At 36.8% G+C, this 21,374-nt stretch overlaps 3 protein-coding genes across 5 annotated transcripts; 1 reads left to right on the top strand and 2 right to left on the bottom strand.

Annotated features, from left to right (window-relative positions):
• Positions 1–1,293: 1,293 nt before the first annotated feature.
• LOC133675021 (E3 ubiquitin-protein ligase RING1-like) lies at positions 1,294–4,586 on the bottom strand. Of its 3 annotated transcripts, none has more exons than XR_009835322.1 (3): positions 3,404–4,586; positions 2,760–2,892; positions 1,294–1,622 (listed from the first exon to the last, which is right to left on the bottom strand). XR_009835322.1 is itself a non-coding variant. In XM_062096287.1 (2 exons), exon 1 carries the CDS (start codon positions 4,458–4,460, stop codon positions 3,417–3,419), a length of 1,044 nt encoding a protein of 347 aa, XP_061952271.1. In that variant the 5' UTR covers positions 4,461–4,586; the 3' UTR covers positions 1,294–1,622; positions 3,404–3,416. The 3 variants fall into 3 exon arrangements, 1 of the variants encoding a protein (XP_061952271.1); XR_009835323.1 differs by lacking the exon at positions 1,294–1,622 and adding an exon at positions 2,447–2,677; XM_062096287.1 differs by lacking the exon at positions 2,760–2,892.
• A 949-nt stretch (positions 4,587–5,535) lies between these two features.
• LOC133675503 (putative F-box protein At1g20795) lies at positions 5,536–6,690 on the bottom strand. Its single transcript, XM_062096905.1, has one exon. The coding sequence runs from the start codon at positions 6,688–6,690 to the stop codon at positions 5,536–5,538; it is 1,155 nt and encodes a 384-aa protein (XP_061952889.1).
• Positions 6,691–16,675: 9,985 nt separating this feature from the next.
• On the top strand, positions 16,676–20,340 carry LOC133676004 (receptor-like protein EIX1). The gene is made up of 5 exons (XM_062097579.1): positions 16,676–16,855; positions 17,496–18,758; positions 18,876–19,149; positions 19,747–20,031; positions 20,207–20,340. The coding sequence occupies exons 1-5, from the start codon at positions 16,676–16,678 to the stop codon at positions 20,338–20,340; spliced, it is 2,136 nt and encodes a 711-aa protein (XP_061953563.1).
• Positions 20,341–21,374: the final 1,034 nt, after the last annotated feature.

The raw sequence follows: 21,374 nt of genomic DNA on the forward strand, positions 1-21,374 counted from the left end.
ACACACAGACTGCGTCGTAGGTCTTTTTTTTTTAATATTTTTTTTAATGTGAGAAGGTTAAGCAAAAATAATCAACCTCTCGTGGGATTAAAGTTAATTATCATAGTTGCTAAGGTTATTTTGATAAAGTTAACTGAGAAATTTATGATTCAAAACCGAATTTAAATCAGGTTTTAAATTAAATTATAAAACCTAGTTAACTTCAATGAATTGATCTAGTAAAATTTAATTGGATTATTTTTTTAAATAAATTAAATAGATTTATTTTAATAAAAATAATTAATTTGAATTAATCTATAATCTAATAATTTAGGTCAATTTTCAAACTATATCTGATATCTATACTAATTACTGATTGCTGTTATTCTTAGGAACAAAAAGGTTAATTACCACAATTAATTGCTGATGCATCGAGTTCTTTGGAAAGAAGTGCAATTCAGGCTCCAATCGAAGATTTTAACCTAAAAATAATTAAGATGGTGATTGACGTGACAAAAACCAAAATTACAGCTAAGAGCATGCCACCTCTTACTAATGAACTTTTTTAGTTCTAAATTCTACAGGAACCAGCTGTCCTTTTAGGGATGAGATTGAATTAAAACTTGCTTTTCTATTAAGAGCTAATTCAGTAATTTGGCTTTGTGGTCAAATTCATTTGAGGAAAACAATTATTTTTTCGAGTTGTTTTGATGGGATAATTATAAAAATAAATTTTCAAAAATAAAAACTCAAATTATTTTAATATATTAACTACCGCAACACCAAACATGTTATAAGATACATTCCTGGAATCTCAATTACCTAGAACCAAAATTTTAAACGTATGAACTGAAGTTGAACCAGATGATTTCTAAGCTTTTTCTAAAACGATGGAGTTCTCAGATTTTTCTGGCATACGAAGGAAGGTATGGTGATGCCATGTAAGTAACTGTAACATCCCTTTCAAAGAAGGAAAGAGAAAAGGAGACGAAAAGGAGAAAAGAACGAGAAGAAGCGGGGCTCTTTCAATTTCTATACCTCCATTAAAGGGGATAAGAGCCAAAAAGGAAACCCTGGCGCCCAAAGTGTGATCCTAAAACATCCATAGAACTTGCCAAAATTAGACAAATTGATGCAACACTTTCAACTCAATGGAACTATATCTAACTCCGGCCTGGAGCTGGTACACTATAAGAGCATACCGCCTAAAACAAATTATACTTGCTAGCAATCACTACACCTGCTATTAAGCCTATTATTGACATTAGAATTGAGTTCATCCACTGCTGAACCTGTCTGATATGTTCACTCGACTACCAAAAAGGATTAACATGCACTTCTAATGCTTAAAAACACATTACAATAGTTTTTGGGAGCTTAACACGAACCAAAAACAAAAAAAACAAAACCCACACAAAAGGCTACAGAAAGAGGTATTTTGGGGGTCTAAAATGATGCTCAAACAAAGAAGAACTTACAGAACCAAGCGAATTTGAGCATGAATTTTTCCTAAGAAGGTGAAGCTAGCAACAATTGTGACAACAATTTAAAAACCAGCATTTACAGAGCATGCATGAAGCAAGAAAAGGAGAAGAGAATGTGCATAAGTTCTTTCTACGTTCAACAACCCTCCAGATATCATCCTGCAGGAAGAGATGAGAATAAATAACTATGCGTGCTGAGATTCACTGCATCACATGCTTAGTCATGAAACAGGTATGACAACATGCGTGACTGCGTGTGCATAAATAAAATTTCATGGATAAAGCTTGTATGCAGCTCCGAGCACAAAAAAAATCACCGAACAAGATATCCAAAAAGACACCAACATCCCTTCTCCTTTCTTATTTTGCTACTGAACCTTCAAAACAATGAACCTAAGGAAATGCCTCATTTAGCTAGGACACGATAGAGTGGCTTGGATTCATTACAAGAAAACAAGGGTATACAAGCAATGATTTTGGCAAGAGAACTATAGCTGATGTATCTAAACCAATGAATCTATTATCCATTTAACTTGACGCACAAAAACACCAAAATAATACAGCCTACTTTGAAGATATTGTTATCACGTGATGCTTCGTTCATTGATTCAAAAGGACACAAAAACTAAATGTGGCAGGAAGTAATAGACAACGTGAAAAAGGTTGAAAGGGGCCAATCTAGATGAATGTCTTATAGGATGTGCAATTAATAATAAAATATTATCCTCGTAGAAAAAAACCACAATTCAGATACAACAGCATCAAAACTAATCCACATTCACTAATCACATGCACATGTGTGCGCACAGAAATTTGAAGAGCAGGACTTTTTTTTTTATCCAATCTAACTTGTTACTGCTAAGAGGCCCCAGAATATGACCTACAGCACTAGCTAATTGAGATATCCTATATTATTAACCATCCCAGATACAAGAAATCAAATCCTAATTGTTTCAAGGAGTTTGTGCTTGAGTACTGCTTCATTGATGTAAAAATCACTTGTGAATTTCTCACACTTCCTCATCAGGTTGTTGGTCTACCATGGTCTTCTCAACATGAGAGAGTAGCAAGAAATATAGATATTCTAGACATTCAAATGAATACCCAATCTTTATATATATAAAAAAGACATAACTGAAAGTACAAAATCAAGCTCTTAAATCTCCAAGTCAAACCCACTGCGACGACACCAGACTCTTCAACTAATCCAAAATCTGTAGCATAAGCATCATATTCCTATTATAGTTTGGAGGGCTAAGCAACAAAGACATGTACTCTGAATGTGCACCCCAGTACCTTTCATGTGTTCTGTTCATAGGCAAACACGGTAATCCTGCTTGCAATTGAGAGCTCCCAAGAAACCAGAGTCAGAAGCATGCAATTGATTGTTGTGCTCATGTTTGTCATGCCACATTTTAACGCCAAGCATCTGTAAATCTCATCAATCCTACTTTCATCTTGACATTTTGTGAGCAAATGTAAACGAGAATGCAAAGGATGGACATAAAAACAAAATAACAAGATCCATACAGCAACCATGGCAGAACACCAAGGCAATTTTAAATGCACTGTATGCAAACATCAAACTTCAAAATCCTATTTTCTATGTAAGAACCCCATAACCATATAGGCAAAAGAATTCTATCTTCACCAAACAAAATAATGTGGCTCTAGAGATACTCTGTCAATCACAATTGCTTCACAATCAGAAGAACACAGAAAAGTCATAACTCACAGTTGTGTCGTCAATTCGTTGCACAACCATCTAGATCACAGATATTCAATTAAAAAAATAAATCGTACCATCAATAAGACCAAACTATTATTGACAAGCATTAACAAAAACAGCCACTTATTACTTAATGAAAACAAAAGGAGAAACAAAAACAATAAGAAACTAAATTAAGTAAAAAAAGTTGTATGTTTACAAGAAACAGTACCCAGCAGCAATAATCAATCAAGATCCTCTTCTCTAGTATCAGATCCAAAGTTGGTATTCCCTCTTGAATCCCCATCATTGTTGTTCCCACTCCGGCTATTGCTGGCCTCTGCCGACGACCCAGCTGACCTACCACTACCACTACCACTACTAAACGGCCATGGAAATGGAATCCTAAACCTCCTCTCTCTCGGTGTCTGAGCATTACCATCGCTATTATCACCATCACTAATTGACCCACCACTATTAATTCCACCACCCACATTTTGATTAACCCCATTACTCCCATTCCCTTTCCTCTGCTCATAATCCTGATCATCGGTAGGCAACTCATATCTACAAACCGGACACGAATTATGCAATTCAAGCCAGGGCATGATACAATCCTTATGATAGATATGCTTACAAGGAATTTGTTTAGCTACCTCCCCTAGCTCAAAACTATCCTTGCAAACTGCACACTGTGAAGAATCCGATTGCATTAATTCCTCTGTTACCTTGACATCAGGAAGATTTTCAACCGCAGATTTGGCGGCCGGCGGTGTTCCATACCTATTAGGATCATTCTCCGCAAGCTGTTGAATTAGTTGTTCTAACCCTGGTCCGATAAAGTAATCTCCGAGATTCGCCGGAACACGAAATCCGGTGGGGTCCATTCCGCCCATACCAGGATTATTTTCAATCACAAACTGAATATTCGCTCCGCCGGCCCTCATGGTTTGCAGGTAATTTTGCAGGAACACAAAGGGATTGAAACCGTCGGGATCTTGAAATAGCGGCGACGCAGACGAGGAGTTTGTTGTTGTTGTTGAGGTGGTCGATGATCGAGGAGTGGGGTTCATGCCTCCGAAAATGGAGGCAAAATCGTCGAGTAAGAGGGCGGGGCCGAGAGCAGCATCGAAAGGGTTAGGGCTAGGGTTTGGAGAATCGAGTTCTTCGAGGAAACCTTCGTGACAGTTAGGGCATGAGAGAGCGGTGGTTGGTGGAGTTATTGTTACCGTTCGGTTGCACTGGTAGCAGAAGTAGAGTTGCGGGACGCCGCCGGTGATGGAAGACATGACGCCTTTTTTTATTGAAGAATTAAAATGGGATTTTTCTGATTTTTGATTTTTTTTGGTGTATTTTTTAGAAAGAGATTTTTTGGGTGAATTTATTGGTGTTTACGGAGAAATGAAAACGATGACGTATCTACGTAGAATTCCATGTTAAAGTTATGGTTGACCATTAATATTCATGGATTGGTTTTTAGTATTATCCTTCCCATCCAAAATTATGATCAATTCTTTTCATTATCTTGTAGCTACATATTTCGGATATCGTAACCCGAGCTGGTTAGACTTTGAGTATTAATTAGGATATCGCTACCCGAACATAAAGCTTTATTTGAAATCAACTTAAAGGGATGAGCTCGGTTAGCTAACCAGTCAGCACGTTATTTTACTTGCCTCGGCTGCACCGGCTGCTGCCGGGGACGGCTTAGGAGGAGGTTTACCTGTTTAATTGTTTTTTAAAATATTTTTTATTTAAAAATATATTAAAATAATATTTATTTATTTTTTTTAAATTAATATATTAGAATGATTAAATAACACAAAAAATATTAATTTAAAATAAATAAATAAAATTTAAAAGAACTTTTAAAACATAAAAATAAAAGGAAAAATAATATTCAACCGCAAACAGGACCAGTGGTTATTGCAGTGCAGGGAATGAGATCAACAGCAAGCTCGGAGTCCAGTTCCACTGCAATGCGCTTCTGTATCCCTCGTCCCCGAGCCATGTTTAAACCTACAACACCACCCCAGAGTTCAGCGTTGAGAACTGAACGGAATTTTGTGGAATGGCTCCGGATTTCCATGGCAGGGGAGCATGAAAATCAACAGAGGAATACCGATTAGAATTAACCTACAAGAATTACAAAAGATTATTAAAAATATCAACAAATGACAACTAGTAAAGCTGAAACTATATAGTAATTCAAAAGTCAAGTCATCATGGACAAAAGAGGATTCCTTTTAACAGTGTGAAGATCCAAAAGAGCTCAGATTCAAAACTGGTCTCTACTAATTTGAGAATCCTGTCAGGCACTACTTTCCTAAGCTATATAAGCTCACAGTCAGCAGAGGATGAAAATTAAGGTGACCCCAATTGACGACCTAAAGGAACCAGGCTCATGGTATAGGGAAGCACTATGGGGGAAACCCAGGACATGGCACCAAACTTTGAAGTCTCGCCAACTTCCTCCAACTTGCTGGTGTCAACATGATATAAGTAGATGGTATTAGATATCCTTACTACCAAGACCCCATCTTTGAAGGCCAAGGGATCCATCCATGGGCGATCATCAATTCTCTGCCAGAGCATCACTCTGTTGTATAAATTGACCAAGATGCCCGAGTGTTCCTTTTCTATCTGCGCAAGAGTTTTCGAGTACTTGAGAGACCAAGTAGAATCAAAGTAGTCCTCAAGAACCCATACATGAAGTCCTTCTTCAGAGATCAGTACATAAGACAGTTGACCTTCAGATTCTCCAATGCAAGCGTGAGGCCTGCTGTTAAACTCTCCAGCTGGGAGTGGCGTTGAAATCAGCAAAGCTAGTTCATTCTCTACATTAAAAGTCAGGATTTGGTCACCATCAGTGAGCCAGTGTAAGATCCCTCCACTAAAAATGCCTTCATTCTTGGATAAACTGTTGTCACACCAGCAAACCTCTTTTGATAGCTTCCAATTCCTTGTCCTTGAGGAATATATTTCAAATGAGAAGTATGCTTCCTCCTGCTCAGTCTCAAATTGCCTCGGTCGAACAACCTTGAAATTTGTCAAATTGACAGAGATATCCTGGAAGGGATTGAACGCCAGAGCAATGAAGCTTTCTTTGCCAGGTTCCTTCCAATCCAGTTTCCACCATTCACTGTTCAAGGGGTTGCAGACATAGATAGCTGGATCTTCAAAAGGGTAGCAACTTCGACAACAAACAAGCCCGTTGCACGATGCCAACACCAAGACATCCTGAGGGAGGAAAGCGAAGACATCCTGCTGCGATCTATTCCTTTCAACAGGAAAATAGGTAATAGTTTTTATGTCATCAGGACAGTACCGATGCCTCTGCTGGAAGAAGAATCCTGACAGTGGCTCTTTCTTTTGTGACTGAGCCTGGATGAAAGAGCGATCAGATATAAGGTCCTTCCATCCTTTAGAGACACACTTCAATCCCAGCAAATATTTCGTTTGCAAGCGGGAGAGCACATCAAAGGGAATGTCTGTGTCCAAGCACCCAAAATCTGCCATATCCTAAATCACAGAAAAAAATGAATGCAGTCATTGAATCTTGAATGTCAACAAGACATACAGGAGTAATATGATTGAACATGTTTCTCTCTTTTTTCACGTAAATAAAGAGTCATTGCACAAATAATGATCTATCAACACAATAGTTAATGGGAAATGGGCATCCCCGCTACCCAGCTAGGCAGCTACCACCACCATTTTAACTCATACAAAGCAACACAAACATCTAAATACCAACAAAAAGAGAAAGAAAGAAAATTAATAACTAAAAATACAAATGTTGCTAATTAGGAGGATGGCATGAAACATTTCGCGAGCTCTTAATTAAACAAACAAACAGTAAGGCACAGTAGTTTATGTTTCCTGGCGCATCTTGCCAAACAATTCATTACATGTTCAAGAAGGCACGTGCAAGATTAAAGCGTGAAGCTTCTTACATACATATATCTAGCTAGTATCTCAATGATTGTCACTCCTTAAAAACTTATGTTTCTTGTTTTGTAGGAACCCTTATTATAAAATTAAAGTTAAGATATTTCTCCCAAAATAAAATTCAGTGAAGATGGAAACAAGTAAGATGAGAATATATACACGTTAGAGGCAAAAATAAGGTAAGATAGAAACAGGAAAGCAAAATGACATGATACTAGCTAATCCATCAAAAATAGCATCCCAAGAAAAAAGAGCCCAAGTTAATCACAAATCCTCTTTGCTTACCTTAGATCTCATCTATCAAGCATAAAAAGTGGATGAAAATCAGTAGGAGTTAATGTAAAACACTACAAGTGTTAGCTAGCAACACATTAAACGTAAGAACAGGTATCTCAATGCCACTTAGTCAATGAACCCTGAGTATAAGCAAATTTGTCAGAAAAAACCACATCCTTTCTTAATTCATGACTACAGCCCTGGGATTAATTTTAGTGTGTTCTTGGGAAACAAACATAAAAGGCCTCTAGCTAGTACAACATGCATATCATAATTCCTAATTAAATGCTTTTTTTTTTTAATAAGAAGCAAATAAGCATCAAAGCAGAAGTGTTTATAGCTTACAATAAAATTTCAATATCCTCTGTTTGGTAGCCAAGAAACCTTTTACAAAAAAACTCACTGTATTCCTTGTTTTACATGTTATACTAATATTGCTGTTTTTTATTTTATTTTTTTGAAAAAATAACTCCAATCCCCAACACTTTGTAGGATTCTCAAGAATTGAATGGCCTTTTTTCTCGCATTTTCTCATCATTCAAACAGAATCTGACTTTACTTTTTTACCATTCGTCCCAAAAAAACATACAAAAAGAGAGATTTTTTTTTTGTGAAAAAAAAGCAGGAAAAATTAAGAGGGTAACAAAAGAAACAACAAAATATACTGATAAAAATAAAGCCAGGGGTAATCAGATTTCGTAAGCATCAAAACCCATTTTCCAAAAACGGTCGTTCGGTTTCCCAACAAATAGTCTTGAAAGGTTTATGTTAAGTTTTCACTTTTTAGTTTCTTTCCACGCAAACACACAGACCCTCAAATTAGAGGACAAACAACCAAAATAACCTCCTCTGTTTTCTACAATAAAACACCATCAAAACTCAAAAGATTAATGGTTTTTGAGAGAAAACCCGGAAAAAAAATCAACAAAAAGAAAAACCTTTTAACCCCATTTTAGAAACACTCAACAAAAATGTTTTCTCGCGGTTTCTTGGCAACCAAACAAAGACTAGCACACAGAAAGCTACAAGTACCAGTTAAACAAATATGAGCAATGAGAGAGAGATTATAAAACAAATAACATAAAAGTAGAAAGTTTTGAATTTTTTTAGTTACCAACAATAAAAATGTCTCCTCCTTTTATTTCTTAAACTCAAAACCCTCAAGAAAGCTAAGAGACTCCCAGAAAATCCACCACAAGAAACCCTTTCTTTCTCTCTACACCTCTATTTCCTTCCTCCAAAAACGAAATGAGTGTCTTTTTTTTTCTCTCTTTATGCTTTATGTAGAGTACTGATGGCAGCTAGCAAATAGCTATATTTTCAGACAAATTTCCTGTGATTGACACCTAGAATTTATAGCTCTAAGACTTATAATGTGTTTTGTAATGTGGTAAATGTTGTGGTTTGAAAAAAATTATTTTATAAAAGGTATTTTTAATTGAAATTGATTTGAAAAAATATATGTTTGGTTAAAACTGTGGTTAAAATTAAGGTTGAATAAAAAGTAATTTAATGTATTTGGTTAAAAAAATATTTTTCAAATTGAGGTTATAAAATAATATATATATATATATATATATATATATATATATATATTATAGATTTAACTACCACTATTACATCATTAAATAAATCATATTTTATATCAAATATTTTTAATTGTTCTATTAACTTATCTATAATTTTATTACGTATGAAATTCATCCGATAAGGACTATAATTTTCATGGTTTTTTGAGCGTGTAACAAAATCAAGTAAAATATCATCAGAAACAAAATTGGAATTGCGATCAAATTCCAAAAATACTAAATCATCATGCAACCTCCATCCAATTTATATAGTGTTATTAAATAATATTAAACATTAATTTTTTGAGTAAAACATAATTTTAAAAAAATTAATTTTTTTTGGGTCGGAGCGGTTCAATGAACACGGTTCATATAAATAGAACAGTAACCCATGAATTAATTCACCCGGTTCAATGCATTTAGGTTTGGGACGGACCCGAGTCAATGAATTTAGGTTTGGATCGGACCCGGTCCGACCCATATGGAATGGGCTATATTTAACCGGCCCGGCCCGGCCCGGTTACTGGCCCAAGCCAGTGACCCGGCTGGGCAAAGCAACACGCGTGTACTAAATTCACGCGTGTTGCTACACTGTTCAAGTGAATTAAAATTCACTTGAACAGTGTAATGTTGATAAAAGTAAAGCAGGAGGGAATGAAGATGAAAGTCGAGCACTTTTCTAGCTATTCCTCTATTCTGCTCCTTCTCCTCTCAAGCTATTCCTCTGTTTTGTTCCTCCGTGTCTGCATGCTGGAGTTGAGTGACAAAGCTAGCTACTATTTCCCTGTTTTTCCCAGCCCCTCATTCTCCTTCTTCTTCTTCTTCTGCACTTTCATTTCTCCACTGTTCACGTGAACAGTGGAGACATGGAAGTGCAGAAGAAGAAGAAGTTGCGCGCCTCTGGTTACTGGAAGAAGAAAGTTGTGCGCCTCTGGTTACTGTGCTGTAAAAAGCAGCTTGGAGCTGCTTCTTCTCCCCCTGCGTTGCAGATGCAGTAATCAATGGGGCCCATGAACAGTAAATTCTGTTTTTTACTTTACCAAACGGCTTAAATCTGCGGTTTACTTAAAACGCAGCCACAACTGCTTAAACAAATGGACGTTTTGCACGGTGGGTAGAAACAATAGAATTACTATTTTACTCTTCCCAAAAAGAAAAGAAAAGAAAAAAACCCTTAGCACTTAGCAGTAAAGGTAATGAGGTAGTACATCAGTATATTGCTTTTAAATTCAAATTATCTTAAGTTTACTCAGATTTTTTAATTTTTTCATTATGTTTTTTTTATAATTATGAGTTAGATAAAATGTTTAATATTAAAAAAAATTGATATAATAATTTGATATTTTAATAGAGATAAAATGTTATTTAATATTAAAAAAAATTGATGATGTATTTTATTTACGTGGATGAGTGTGGTTACATCCATGTTTTTCGGACGCCATAAGTGAGCATCATTTTTTCGTGGCCAGATGTCAGTTTTCACGGTGGCTTTTGAGTCTTCAAAGCGTCAGTGGTACGTATGATCAACGTGCTTCTGATGATTTTTTTTTTCTTTTCTATTTTTTCTTTAACTTTCGTGTATGTCCAAGTGAAGTTTCAAAGTAAATTTTTTAATTTTTTAATTTATTTTTATTTTAAATTTTATTATTATAATTTATTTTATTTTAAATAATTCATTGAATTAAAAAAATTAATTTCATTATTTTTTTATTTTTCAGTTTTGTTTTTTATTTTTTTAATTAAATTTGCTTTTCAACTATATATATCAACATTTTATTTCATTTTATTTTTATTTGATATTTATTCTTTTAATTTTTATTTGTTTTGTTTTAGATATTTTTAACTAAAAATTTATTTTTTATTTCATCCCTTAATATTTTATTTATTAAAATTTTATTGATTGAGAATTTTATTTTTTCAGGTTTGCTTTTAATAGGATAGTTTTGACTTTAGGATCTAAATTAAAGGTTTTAAAGATTAATCCGTGTTGATCTATGGTTTTTTTTATATTTTTTTTATAATTAATTTTAATTTTATCCTTTCATAGAATTATTCTAATCTTATATGTCGAGTTATAAATTTTATGGTTTAATCTACATTGACTCAGGCTAAGTTTTTTTTGTTTAATTTATCTGTTGTTGTCTCAGGTTAAGTTTATTTTATTTGAGATGGATTTTAAAATATTATTATTATTTTTTACAATTTCATCCTCTTTTAGTTTTTTATTTCTTATTAGATTTTGTTTTATTTTTTCAATTGCTTTTTTTCTACTTTGAAACAAAAATTTAATTGATTTTTTTTATTTTTTTATTTAATATTAAATTGACTGGAAATTAAGTTTTTTGAATAGGCCTAGGTCTAGGATTTCACTGGTCACAAATTGATTCTCATTCTTTTAATTGCTATTTTTTAAAACTTTAGAAAAAATTTTAAATTTATTTTTTTCTACTTCATCCTCCAACATTAAAATTAATTGATAGTCGAACTTTTTGATTGAGTCCAGGTCTAAGATTTTACGGGTTGTAAATTTTAAAGATTAATAATGGTTTAGGAGGTTGCCCTGAGTTTACTTAGTTTTTTTCTCTTTTTGTAAGCTCATGTTTTTTAAATTTTATTCTTCATTATTTATTCAATTGGAGATTAGGCTTAATTATTTTATTTATTTACTTTCTATAAATTTTCTTGCTAATTTTAAAAATAACTCGGGTTATCTCATTTTTTTATTTGTCGTTCTTTATTGAATTTACTTTAACAAATTTTTTAGACTGATATTTTTTTTCAATTTTATTCTTCAACAATAGAGTGGTTGATAGTTGATTTTATTTTTCAATTTCATCCCTTCAAGGTTAGAGTTTTTTTTATATTAAGTTTTGTTTTTGTTAATTTTTTTATTCGTTTATCTCAGTCTCTTCATTTAGATCATATGTTAACCTAAGTTGACTTAAATTTTTTAAGATCTTTTTTTTAAAATAATATTTTTTATATTTTATTCTTCAACATTGAGTTATTTTAGAATTAAATTTTATAATTTTGTTGGCATGTTTATTTAAGTTGGCTCAAATCATTTATTTTTTCTTTTTTTTCAATTTTTTTCTTTCTTTTGCATTTGATTAATTGAAATCTCAACTTCGTTGTCTTCTAAAGAAAAGGTATGTTTTTCGATTGGTAATGTTTTGTACACACATAACATCAATGTTTTGAAGAAAGAAAAGGTATGTCTTTCAATTGGTAAACTTCTACCTTGCACATACTCTAAATTATATAATTTTTCTTTTTTTAATTTCTTGGACTTTGGGCCTCTGCTATATGATGATATACTGTTTTGATCATGTTGGGGTGGTTTTTCCAAATTGACACTATAAATTATTATTAACATTATTTTTGAAGTTTTTTTTTATGAAGAATTAGTGTTGGTTTACATGATAATTTTTTTTAATTAATCTCGGATTTGAATCTGAAAAAATACAAATGAAAGAAAATTTTCATAAATTAATCAATTTAATCTAAGCATAGATAATGATCCAGAATGAGAAAAAAAAATCATTTTGAAAAATAAAAGCTGGGCTTTCACTGTTAAAACAATTTTTTTATATAAATTAACGTTAATATGTTTGAAGCAAAAATGGCATTTTTGTTCTGGGAATTTTAACAGTCAAATTTAGAAAACCTTGTGACACCGAACCCATAAAAAAAAATTAAAAAGAAGAAGAAGAAGAAGAAGAAGCAGCAGCACGGAAGAGTCTTCTGTTCATTCACCATCCTCGACTGATAGACCAGAGTGTTTTTAAGGCCAAACTTAAAACACCTTTTTTTTTAGTAAGGAAAATGAACAGGATAGGCATGCTAATCTTCAAACTTAAACCTTTAGATCATGGGGTCTACAAGTAGTGGACTTGTTGCGTCTACGAAGGAAAAATTGCATCAGCTCCGTAATAGAAGGGGGCGGAGTCAAGAATTCATACCACACGGATGAAACAAGAAGGGTTGTTTTCAAAAGAATTGAATGAAATTTGTTAGTTCTTTCGGATTAGAAACCTTAACGCGGATTCATAATTTATGAGGACCTCATGAATTTCCATTACAGTGGACCTTGACTGAAAATTCTCATTGCTCTTGTTGCTGCCATAACCATTCCATCTTCGTTGTAACCATGCTGATAATGCATAGATTGTCCAGTGTTCAGGTTCTTTATATCCTTATTATTGTGCTACTCTTGTACGTGAAACCAGGTCCTAGATTCATTTCAGCAGCGGAAAGGGCAGAATTCAGGTGCATAGAAAGGGAAAGACAAGCACTCCTCAGTTTTAAACAAGAACTTGAGTATCCCTCTGTGTTGGTGGGAGGAACCACTGGTGGTGGCTTTGAAACACTCAGAGGGGATAAAACACAAAGTTTTATTTCAAGAACACAAGCTTACAGGAGCAAAGATAAATACAACAAGCTTAACAATACACACCCTCTCTTTCTCTCTAGTGTTTCTCTCTATTCTCTCTACTCTCCCACACATAATAGCATAAGCTCAGCTTGCTATTTATACACGAATTCAAAACAAGAAAATTCAACCTTCAAGTGTGAAGGCGGCTGTGGACGGTGGTGTGAAGGCGGCTGGTGGCTGCGGCTGGTGGCTGGTCGGTCATAGCTGGTGGCTGGCTGGCCGGTGGTTGCCTTCCTTGACCTTCTAGATTGAGTTTAGTATTCAACAAATCTCCCCTTTAAACTCAATCGAGGGATGTCATGCCAAGCATGAACTTCATTCTGATAAATGTTTCCCTCTTCAATGGCTTTGTCTTTTTGCACCTTTTCTTTTGCATTATTCTTTATCTTATAGACCCCTTTGACACCTATTGCTTTCTTGCTTTCTGGTGGATAAGTCAGCTTCCAGGTATCATTCTTTTCAATGACATGCATTTCTTCATCCATTGCTTCTATCTTCTCTTCTGTGATAGCTTTGTTGAAGCTAAGTGGGTCATTATCTGCAAAGAAACAAAATAGAGTTGTATCTTCGATGACTTGCGTGGCATCGTACAACTCGTCAAGATTTCTCATCCTTCTTGGTCCTTCTGACGATGAGGATGTTGCTGCTGGTGTTGATGATGATGCTCCTGGTGTGTTCCTCCTGTTGAATACAAGGAATCTGTGTACCGGACTTTGTGGTTCAGCTGCTGGCACAATCAGTTCTTCGATAAGTACTGTCGGTACTTCTTCACCTTCAAGGATCAAATCAATGTTGATCCATTTGCCTGCTTCTTTATCATCATTCCATTCCCAAGATTTATCTTCTTCAAAGATAACATCTCTACTCATAATCACCTTCTTCGTGATGGGATTATACAGCTTGTATCCCATCCTTCTTTCACCATATCTAACAAAGATGCATTTCTCGCTTTTATCATCAAGCTTTCTCCTTCTTGCATCTGGGATCTTTGCATATGCCACACAACCAAAGACTCGTAGATGAGTAACACTTGGTTTGTGACCACTCCATGCTTCTTCTGGAATGACTCCTTGCAAACTTCTGGTTGGGCATCGATTCAGTAGATACACTGCACATGATACAGCTTCAGCCCAGTATTGCTTGGGCAACTTCTTTGCTTTGAGCAGACTTCTTGCTATGTCAAGAATCGTGCGATTCTTCCTTTCAGCTACACCATTCAGCTGTGGTGTATAAGCAGGTGTTGTCTGATGTCTGATGCCTTGTTGTGTACAATAGGCTTCAAAGTCATTTGCTGTATATTCTCCACCTTGATCAGATCTCACGGTTCTGATCATGTAGCCACTTTGCTTCTCCACAATTGCTTTAAAATCTTTAAAACAATTGAATACTTCTGACTTCCTCTTCAGAAAGTATATTCACGTCTTTCTACTAAAATCATCAATAAAAGTGAGGAAGTACCTATTTTATCCAGTCGACATAGGCGTTATTGGGCCACACACATCTGTGTGCACTAACTCCAGTGGCCTCTTTGCTCTCCAGTTGACTTCGTTGGAAAAACTGGATCTGTGATGTTTGCTGAGGACACAATTCTCACAGACTTCATCTGGATGATCAATGTGAGGCATACCTTTGACCATCTTCTTGCTTGCTAGCATCTTCAAGCTCGTGAAATTCAGATGTCCAAGCCTCAGGTGCCAAAGCCATTCTTCACTGTTGGTGATGGCACTCAAACACCTTGCTGCATCATACTGGATGTTCAAAGGAAACATCCTATTCTTGGACATTTTCACATAGGCCATTAATCTCCCATTGTTGTCTCTAATTGTCAGATGACAATTCTTCGAGTAAAAAGTATATCCTCTCTCCAAAAGTTGACCTAAGCTGATCAGGTTCTGCTTTATGGCTGGGACATAATAGACATTGGCGATGTGGCTGGAATCGCCGTTCTTCATCTTGATTGGGATGCTGCCTTTACCTTTGAATGGAACCTTTGTGGTATCTCCAAAAGTAACTAGACCTTGCTTGGTCTCATCTAGATCACTAAATAACTCTCGGTAGCCGCACATGTGATTGCTGGCTCCAGTATCTAGATACCATATATTTTCCTGTTTCTCGCCAAGTTCTTGTTGGACAAGAAATGCAGCTTCTTCTCTGTCATCCTTCTCTGCATAGTTGGCTTGCTCATGTATCTCCAACGGAGCTTTCCTTTGACATTCAGTGCTATAGTGCCCAAATTGATTGCACCTATAACACTGGATATTTCTCTTATCACGGTTATTGTAACCGCCTCCTCTTCCTCTAGGAGTGGATGCTTGTTGTCTTTGGCCTTCTCTGGTGGTATTTCTGCCACCTCTTCCTCTGAAGCTTGTATTCCAAGAACCTCTTCCTTGGAATCTTTGGAATCCTCCTCTGGATTGTTGACTTCCTGCTTGAGTGGTATATCCATTTGTTGAAGTCTCCCCTTGCTCATATCTGTCCTTGAGAGACAGCTTTGCTTGTAAGGCATGCTCGATGGCCTTATCTCCATTTCGCTTTACAATCTTCTGCTCATGAGCTTGCAAAGAACTCATAAGCTCATCAACTGTCAACTTGTCCACTTCCTTGGACTCTTCAATAGCGACAACAACAAAATCAAATTTTGGATCTAGGGATCTCAAAATTTTCTCAGTAATTCGAGAATCGACGATGGCTTCTCCATTTCTCCTCATCTGATTGACTATCACCATAATCCTTGTGTGATAATCAGAAATAGATTCCGAAGACTTCATTTGCAATAACTCAAATTCAACTCGCAAAGATTGAAGACGAATCTTCTTGATTCTGTCAGCACCTTTGTACTTTTGTTGGAGAGCCTCCCATATGTCTTTTGATGTTTCAGCGGAAGCTATGATCTCGAATGTATCTTCATCAAGACCTTGGTAGATGATGGTCTTTGCTTTGTTGTCCTTCTTTCTGTTGATTTTCAGGGCTTGCTTCTGTGCCTCTTGTAAAGCTTCTTCTTCTTCTTTGGACTCTGGTTCATCATAACCATAGTGTACAATCTCCAAACACTCTTGTGAACCAAGAAATGCCTTTAATCTGATGCACCAACTATCATAGTTGTCTTTGGTCAGCTTCGGGATGAGTGTTTGTGTACTTTCTGTAGTCATTTTGCTCTTTTAATGACTATATCTCCTTATGGGAGTTGAATTTGGCAAAACGGACACTGTAGATCGATCCGGAATGGTCGAAATAGTAGGGAACCGGTCTGACTTTGTAGAAATCGGGTCCGAAAATGGGTGAACCGGTCCAAAAACCAATTCTGGGCGTCGGGCGGTTCGCTGGGTTGAACCGGGAATATTCTGTGGAATATTCTATCGGCTCGGCTCCGGCTAATAGCGGCTCGGCTTGCAAAGGGAATATTCTCGGGAATATTCTTCGGCTCGGCTGGAGGCTTGGCTTGAGGCTTGGCTCGGCTTGGCACGGCGCGGCTTAACCGGCTCAAATATGGCGCGCGTGGACGTCACTCGTCTTCTTCCTCTGGCGCGCGTGGGTGCGACTGGGCTACAGTTACCGGAACTTCAGGAGGCGCGTGTGGATCACCCCGGTGTCCGATTGAGCTGATTTTTGCGGCAGTGAGTTCGTATGGATGAGCTCTACAAGGTGGAATGATCAAAACTTGTTTTTGACAACTTTGAAAATTTGGCTATCCCAGAAAATACTTCTGTTTTCTGACGAACGGGGCTCTGATACCAATTGTTGGTGGGAGGAACCACTGGTGGTGGCTTTGAAACACTCAGAGGGGATAAAACACAAAGTTTTATTTCAAGAACACAAGCTTACAGGAGCAAAGATAAATACAACAAGCTTAACAATACACACCCTCTCTTTCTCTCTAGTGTTTCTCTCTATTCTCTCTACTCTCCCACACATAATAGCATAAGCTCAGCTTGCTATTTATACACGAATTCAAAACAAGAAAATTCAACCTTCAAATGTGAAGGCGGCTGTGGACGGTGGTGTGAAGGCGGCTGGTGGCTGCGGCTGGTGGCTGGCGGCTGGTCGGTCATAGCTGGTGGCTGGCTGGCCGGTGGTTGCCTTCCTTGACCTTCTAGATTGAGTTTAGTATTCAACACTCTGGTCTTCTTTCTTCTTGGGGAAGTGACGAAGGAGAGAAGAGTGATTGCTGTAAATGGGCAGGAGTTGGTTGCAACAACAGAATTGGTCGCATCACCATGCTTGATCTTCATGGTTTGGCTGTGGGAGGTAACATTACCGATTCATTACTTGAGTTGCAGCATTTGAATTATTTAGACCTTAGTGATAATAGTTTCTATGGGAATCCTTTCCCAAGTTTTGTTGGCTCCCTCAGGAAATTAAGATACCTGAGTCTCTCCAACAATGGTTTAATCGGAAGGCTGTCATATCAGCTTGGGAACCTCTCTAGCCTGCAATCTCTTGATCTCAGCTATAATTTTGTTGTTAGTTTTGAAAGCCTTGATTGGCTTTCTCGTCTTTCTTTTTTGGAGCATCTTCACCTGACTGGAAATCACCTTACCCAAGCCAATGATTGGATGCAAGTCGTTAACAAGCTCCCTCGCCTAAAAGACTTGCAGTTAAGTGATTGTAGCCTTTTAAGCATCGTTCCTCCAGCTCTTTCTTTCGTCAATTCTTCAAGATATCTTGCTATCCTTGATCTTTCATTCAACCATCTTTCTTCATCAATAGTCCCCTGGTTGTCCAACTCCAGTGATAGCCTTGTTGATCTTGACCTATCGGCCAACCAGTTACAAGGTTCTATTCCAGATGCTTTCGGGAAAATGACTTCTCTCACGAATCTTCATCTTGCCGATAATCAACTTGAAGGAGGAATTCCAAGATCCTTTGGAGGAATGTGCAGCTTACGTGAGCTAGATTTGTCCTCCAACAACCTCAGTGGACCCCTTCCCAGGTCTATTCGAAATATGCATGGATGCGTAGAGAACTCGCTGAAGAGTTTGCAATTACGTGATAACCAACTTCATGGTTCTTTGCCTGATTTTGCAAGATTCTCTTCCGTTACTGAATTGGACCTCTCTCATAACAAATTGAATGGATCTTTACCAAAGAGATTGAGACAACGTTCTGAACTTGTTTCCTTGAACTTGAGTGACAACCAACTCACTGGATCACTGCCAGATGTTACGATGCTTTCATCATTGAGAGAGTTCCTTATATATAACAATCGATTAGATGGGAATGTTTCTGAAAGTATTGGAAGCTTATCTCAGCTCGAGAAATTGAATGTTGGGAGGAATTCTCTGCAAGGTGTGATGTCTGAAGCTCATTTCTCAAATCTATCCAAATTACAGGAATTGGATTTATCTCATAACTCTCTGGTTTTGAAATTTACGTGCGACTGGGCTCCCCTTTTTCTATTGAATTGCCTTTATCTTTCATCTTGCAATTTGGACCCTCATTTCCCACAATGGCTGCGAAATCAAAATAATTTATAGGTGCTAGATATCTCTGGTACTGGAATTTCTGATACAATCCCCAATTGGTTTTGGGATCTGTCTAATTCCAGCTTGACCCTCTTAAACTTTTCCCACAACAACATGCGAGGTATGTTGCCTGATTTGTCATCAAAATATGCTGAAATTGTTGGGGTAGATTTGAGTTCCAACCAGTTTGAGGGCCCGTTACCAGCTTTTCCTTTACAAACAATTGCCTTAGATCTCTCTAACAATATGTTTTCAGGGCCAACTTCTGCTATATGTAAGATTGCAGGTTCTGAACTGATCTCTCTTGACCTTTCAGAGAACCTATTGTCAGGAAATCTTCCTAATTGCTTAATCCCTTTCGATGGATTAGCATTTCTGGACTTGGCCCACAACAATTTTTCTGGTAGAATTCCTAGGTCCTTGGGATCACTATTGATGCTTCGAACATTGAATTTACGTAATAATAGCTTCTCTGGACGACTACTTTTGTCTTTAAAAAAATGCACTGATTTGATGTTTTTAGACCTAAGTATAAATAAATTGCATGGCAAAATACCAGCTTGGATGGGAGAAAGCCTTTTGTTTCTGAAATTCCTCTTCCTATAGTCTAATGAGTTCCATGGAAGCATACCATCTCATTTTTGTCGGCTAAGACATATTAAGATATTGAACCTCTCTCTGAACAACATCTCTAGAATCATTCCAAAATGCCTCAACAATTATACTGCTATGATTCAGAAAGGGGAGTTAACTGATATTAATTCTGGTAAACTTGGTTTGGGACAACCAGGCCAACATGTTAACAAAGCATGGGTTGAGTGGAAAGGAAGACAGTATGAATACGTACGGAGTCTGGGACTTTTCAGGATTATTGATTTTGCAGGAAACAAACTAACCGGAGAAATTCCAGAAGAGATAACAAGTCTCTTACAATTGGTTGCACTGAACTTGTCAGGAAACAATTTGACCGGAGGTATCCCTCTCAAGATTGGGCAGCTGAAACAGTTAGAATCTCTTGATTTGTCAGGAAATCAGTTGTCAGGAGTGATTCCATCCAGCACCGCTTCTCTAAGTTTTTTGAGTTACTTGAACCTCTCCTCCAATAACTTGTCTGGGAAAATTCCATCAGGCACTCAGCTGCAAACCTTTAATGCTTCAGCATTTGCCGGTAATCTTGCCTTGTGTGGGCTGTCGGTCACACATTTGTCCTGGAGATGAGGCGACTCCAAGACCACTAGCTAATGATGACAACCAAGGCAATGAAACAGTTGTTGATGAATTCAGGAGATGGTTTTATACTGCTTTGGGAATCGGTTTCGGTGTGTTCTTTTGGGGAGTTTCAGGTGCTTTACTGCTAAAGCGTTCTTGGAGACATGCCTATTTCCGGTTTTTGGACGAAGCATGGGACTGGATCTACGTGAAAATAGCTGTGCAGAAGGCAAGACTGCAGCCTATATATCAGAGACTCCTGTCTTAGAAGGATGGCAACATGCTCTATTTAAGATTTGGTGTTTGGTGTGCCATTGAAATTTGAATGAACCGTGTGCCATTGTGTCTTGTTTCTTGGGAGTTTGTGTTGTTAGTGTTTCTATATTGCAGAAACTTCATTGTTGTCTGCTAATTCAAGATTAAAATAAGGTTCCAGGGACTCTCTTGGCTAACTATTTGTAAAACTGCTGGTTTTTTGTGTTGAAATGTGAGAATAAATATGAAATCCATCATAGAATCTCAAGATTAAAAATTTGTAGAACCTTGGATTTGAATTTGTTGCTTTAGGAGACTTGTTGCTACAAGTTAAGGTGTAGGGTAGTTTTCCTCAGTAACTGGCATTCTTGGTTGGTTTCAACGCTAAGCTCAAGTGGTTATGCCCACATAAGCCTCAAACCAAAAGACAAAAATTTTATTCCATATAGGATAATTTTGTTAATGGTAAAGCCTTGGAATTATCTTCCAAAGAATTCTTTTATGCTGTTGTTCTTCTGCGTTGCATGGAGTCCATGAGATTGCCAATATAGAACATCTGCTTTTAAACATGTTAGATATATATGATCACTTTTTTTTCTTTTTTTTTTAGTTTAACGTAGGTGTCCGGGCCAGCTTGCGCGCACCTCGATTAATCCCACGGGCCCTGAAATTAACGACCATGTAAGCCTCCAGTGGCCATCATATGAGCAATCACAAGGTTCGAACCTGAGACCACAGAGGGAGCAAACCTCTTGATCCCAGGCTCTTACCACTGGACTACCACCTAGATGGTTATATGATCACTTCTTTTAAGTTGATACTTATAGCTACGTAGTCATAAGAATACCTTGTTGCCTGATTCTTTCATTTTGTCTTGCCTGCGGATAGTTTTCTAGGACATAGGTTAGCTGATGATTCTGTAATACCAATTTGTGATTTTCCCTGCGCCGACTTCCACTACAGAATCAGATAAAGGTCAGACTACCAACTTATAACCAGTAGAACCTCTCCTTATAAGTCTTGTACTTTGGATTTTTCATTTTCTAT

The sequence above is a fragment of the Populus nigra genome, chromosome 16 (assembly GCF_951802175.1).
Source record: "Populus nigra chromosome 16, ddPopNigr1.1, whole genome shotgun sequence".
Classification (NCBI taxonomy): Eukaryota; Viridiplantae; Streptophyta; class Magnoliopsida; order Malpighiales; family Salicaceae; genus Populus; species Populus nigra.

Coding starts and splice junctions, on each gene's coding strand:
- LOC133675021 (XM_062096287.1), bottom strand. CDS start 4,460: ATGTCTTCCATCACCGGCGGCGTCCCGCAACTCTACTTCTGCTACCAG.
- LOC133675503 (XM_062096905.1), bottom strand. CDS start 6,690: ATGGCAGATTTTGGGTGCTTGGACACAGACATTCCCTTTGATGTGCTC.
- LOC133676004 (XM_062097579.1), top strand. CDS start 16,676: ATGGGTGAACCGGTCCAAAAACCAATTCTGGGCGTCGGGCGGTTCGCT. Junction 16,856..17,495: donor TTGGCTTGAGGCTTGGCTCG/GCTTGGCACGGC, acceptor TTGACCTTCTAG/ATTGAGTTTAGTATTCAACA. Junction 19,150..19,746: donor TGCTATATGTAAGATTGCAG/GTTCTGAACTGA, acceptor TTGATTTTGCAG/GAAACAAACTAACCGGAGAA.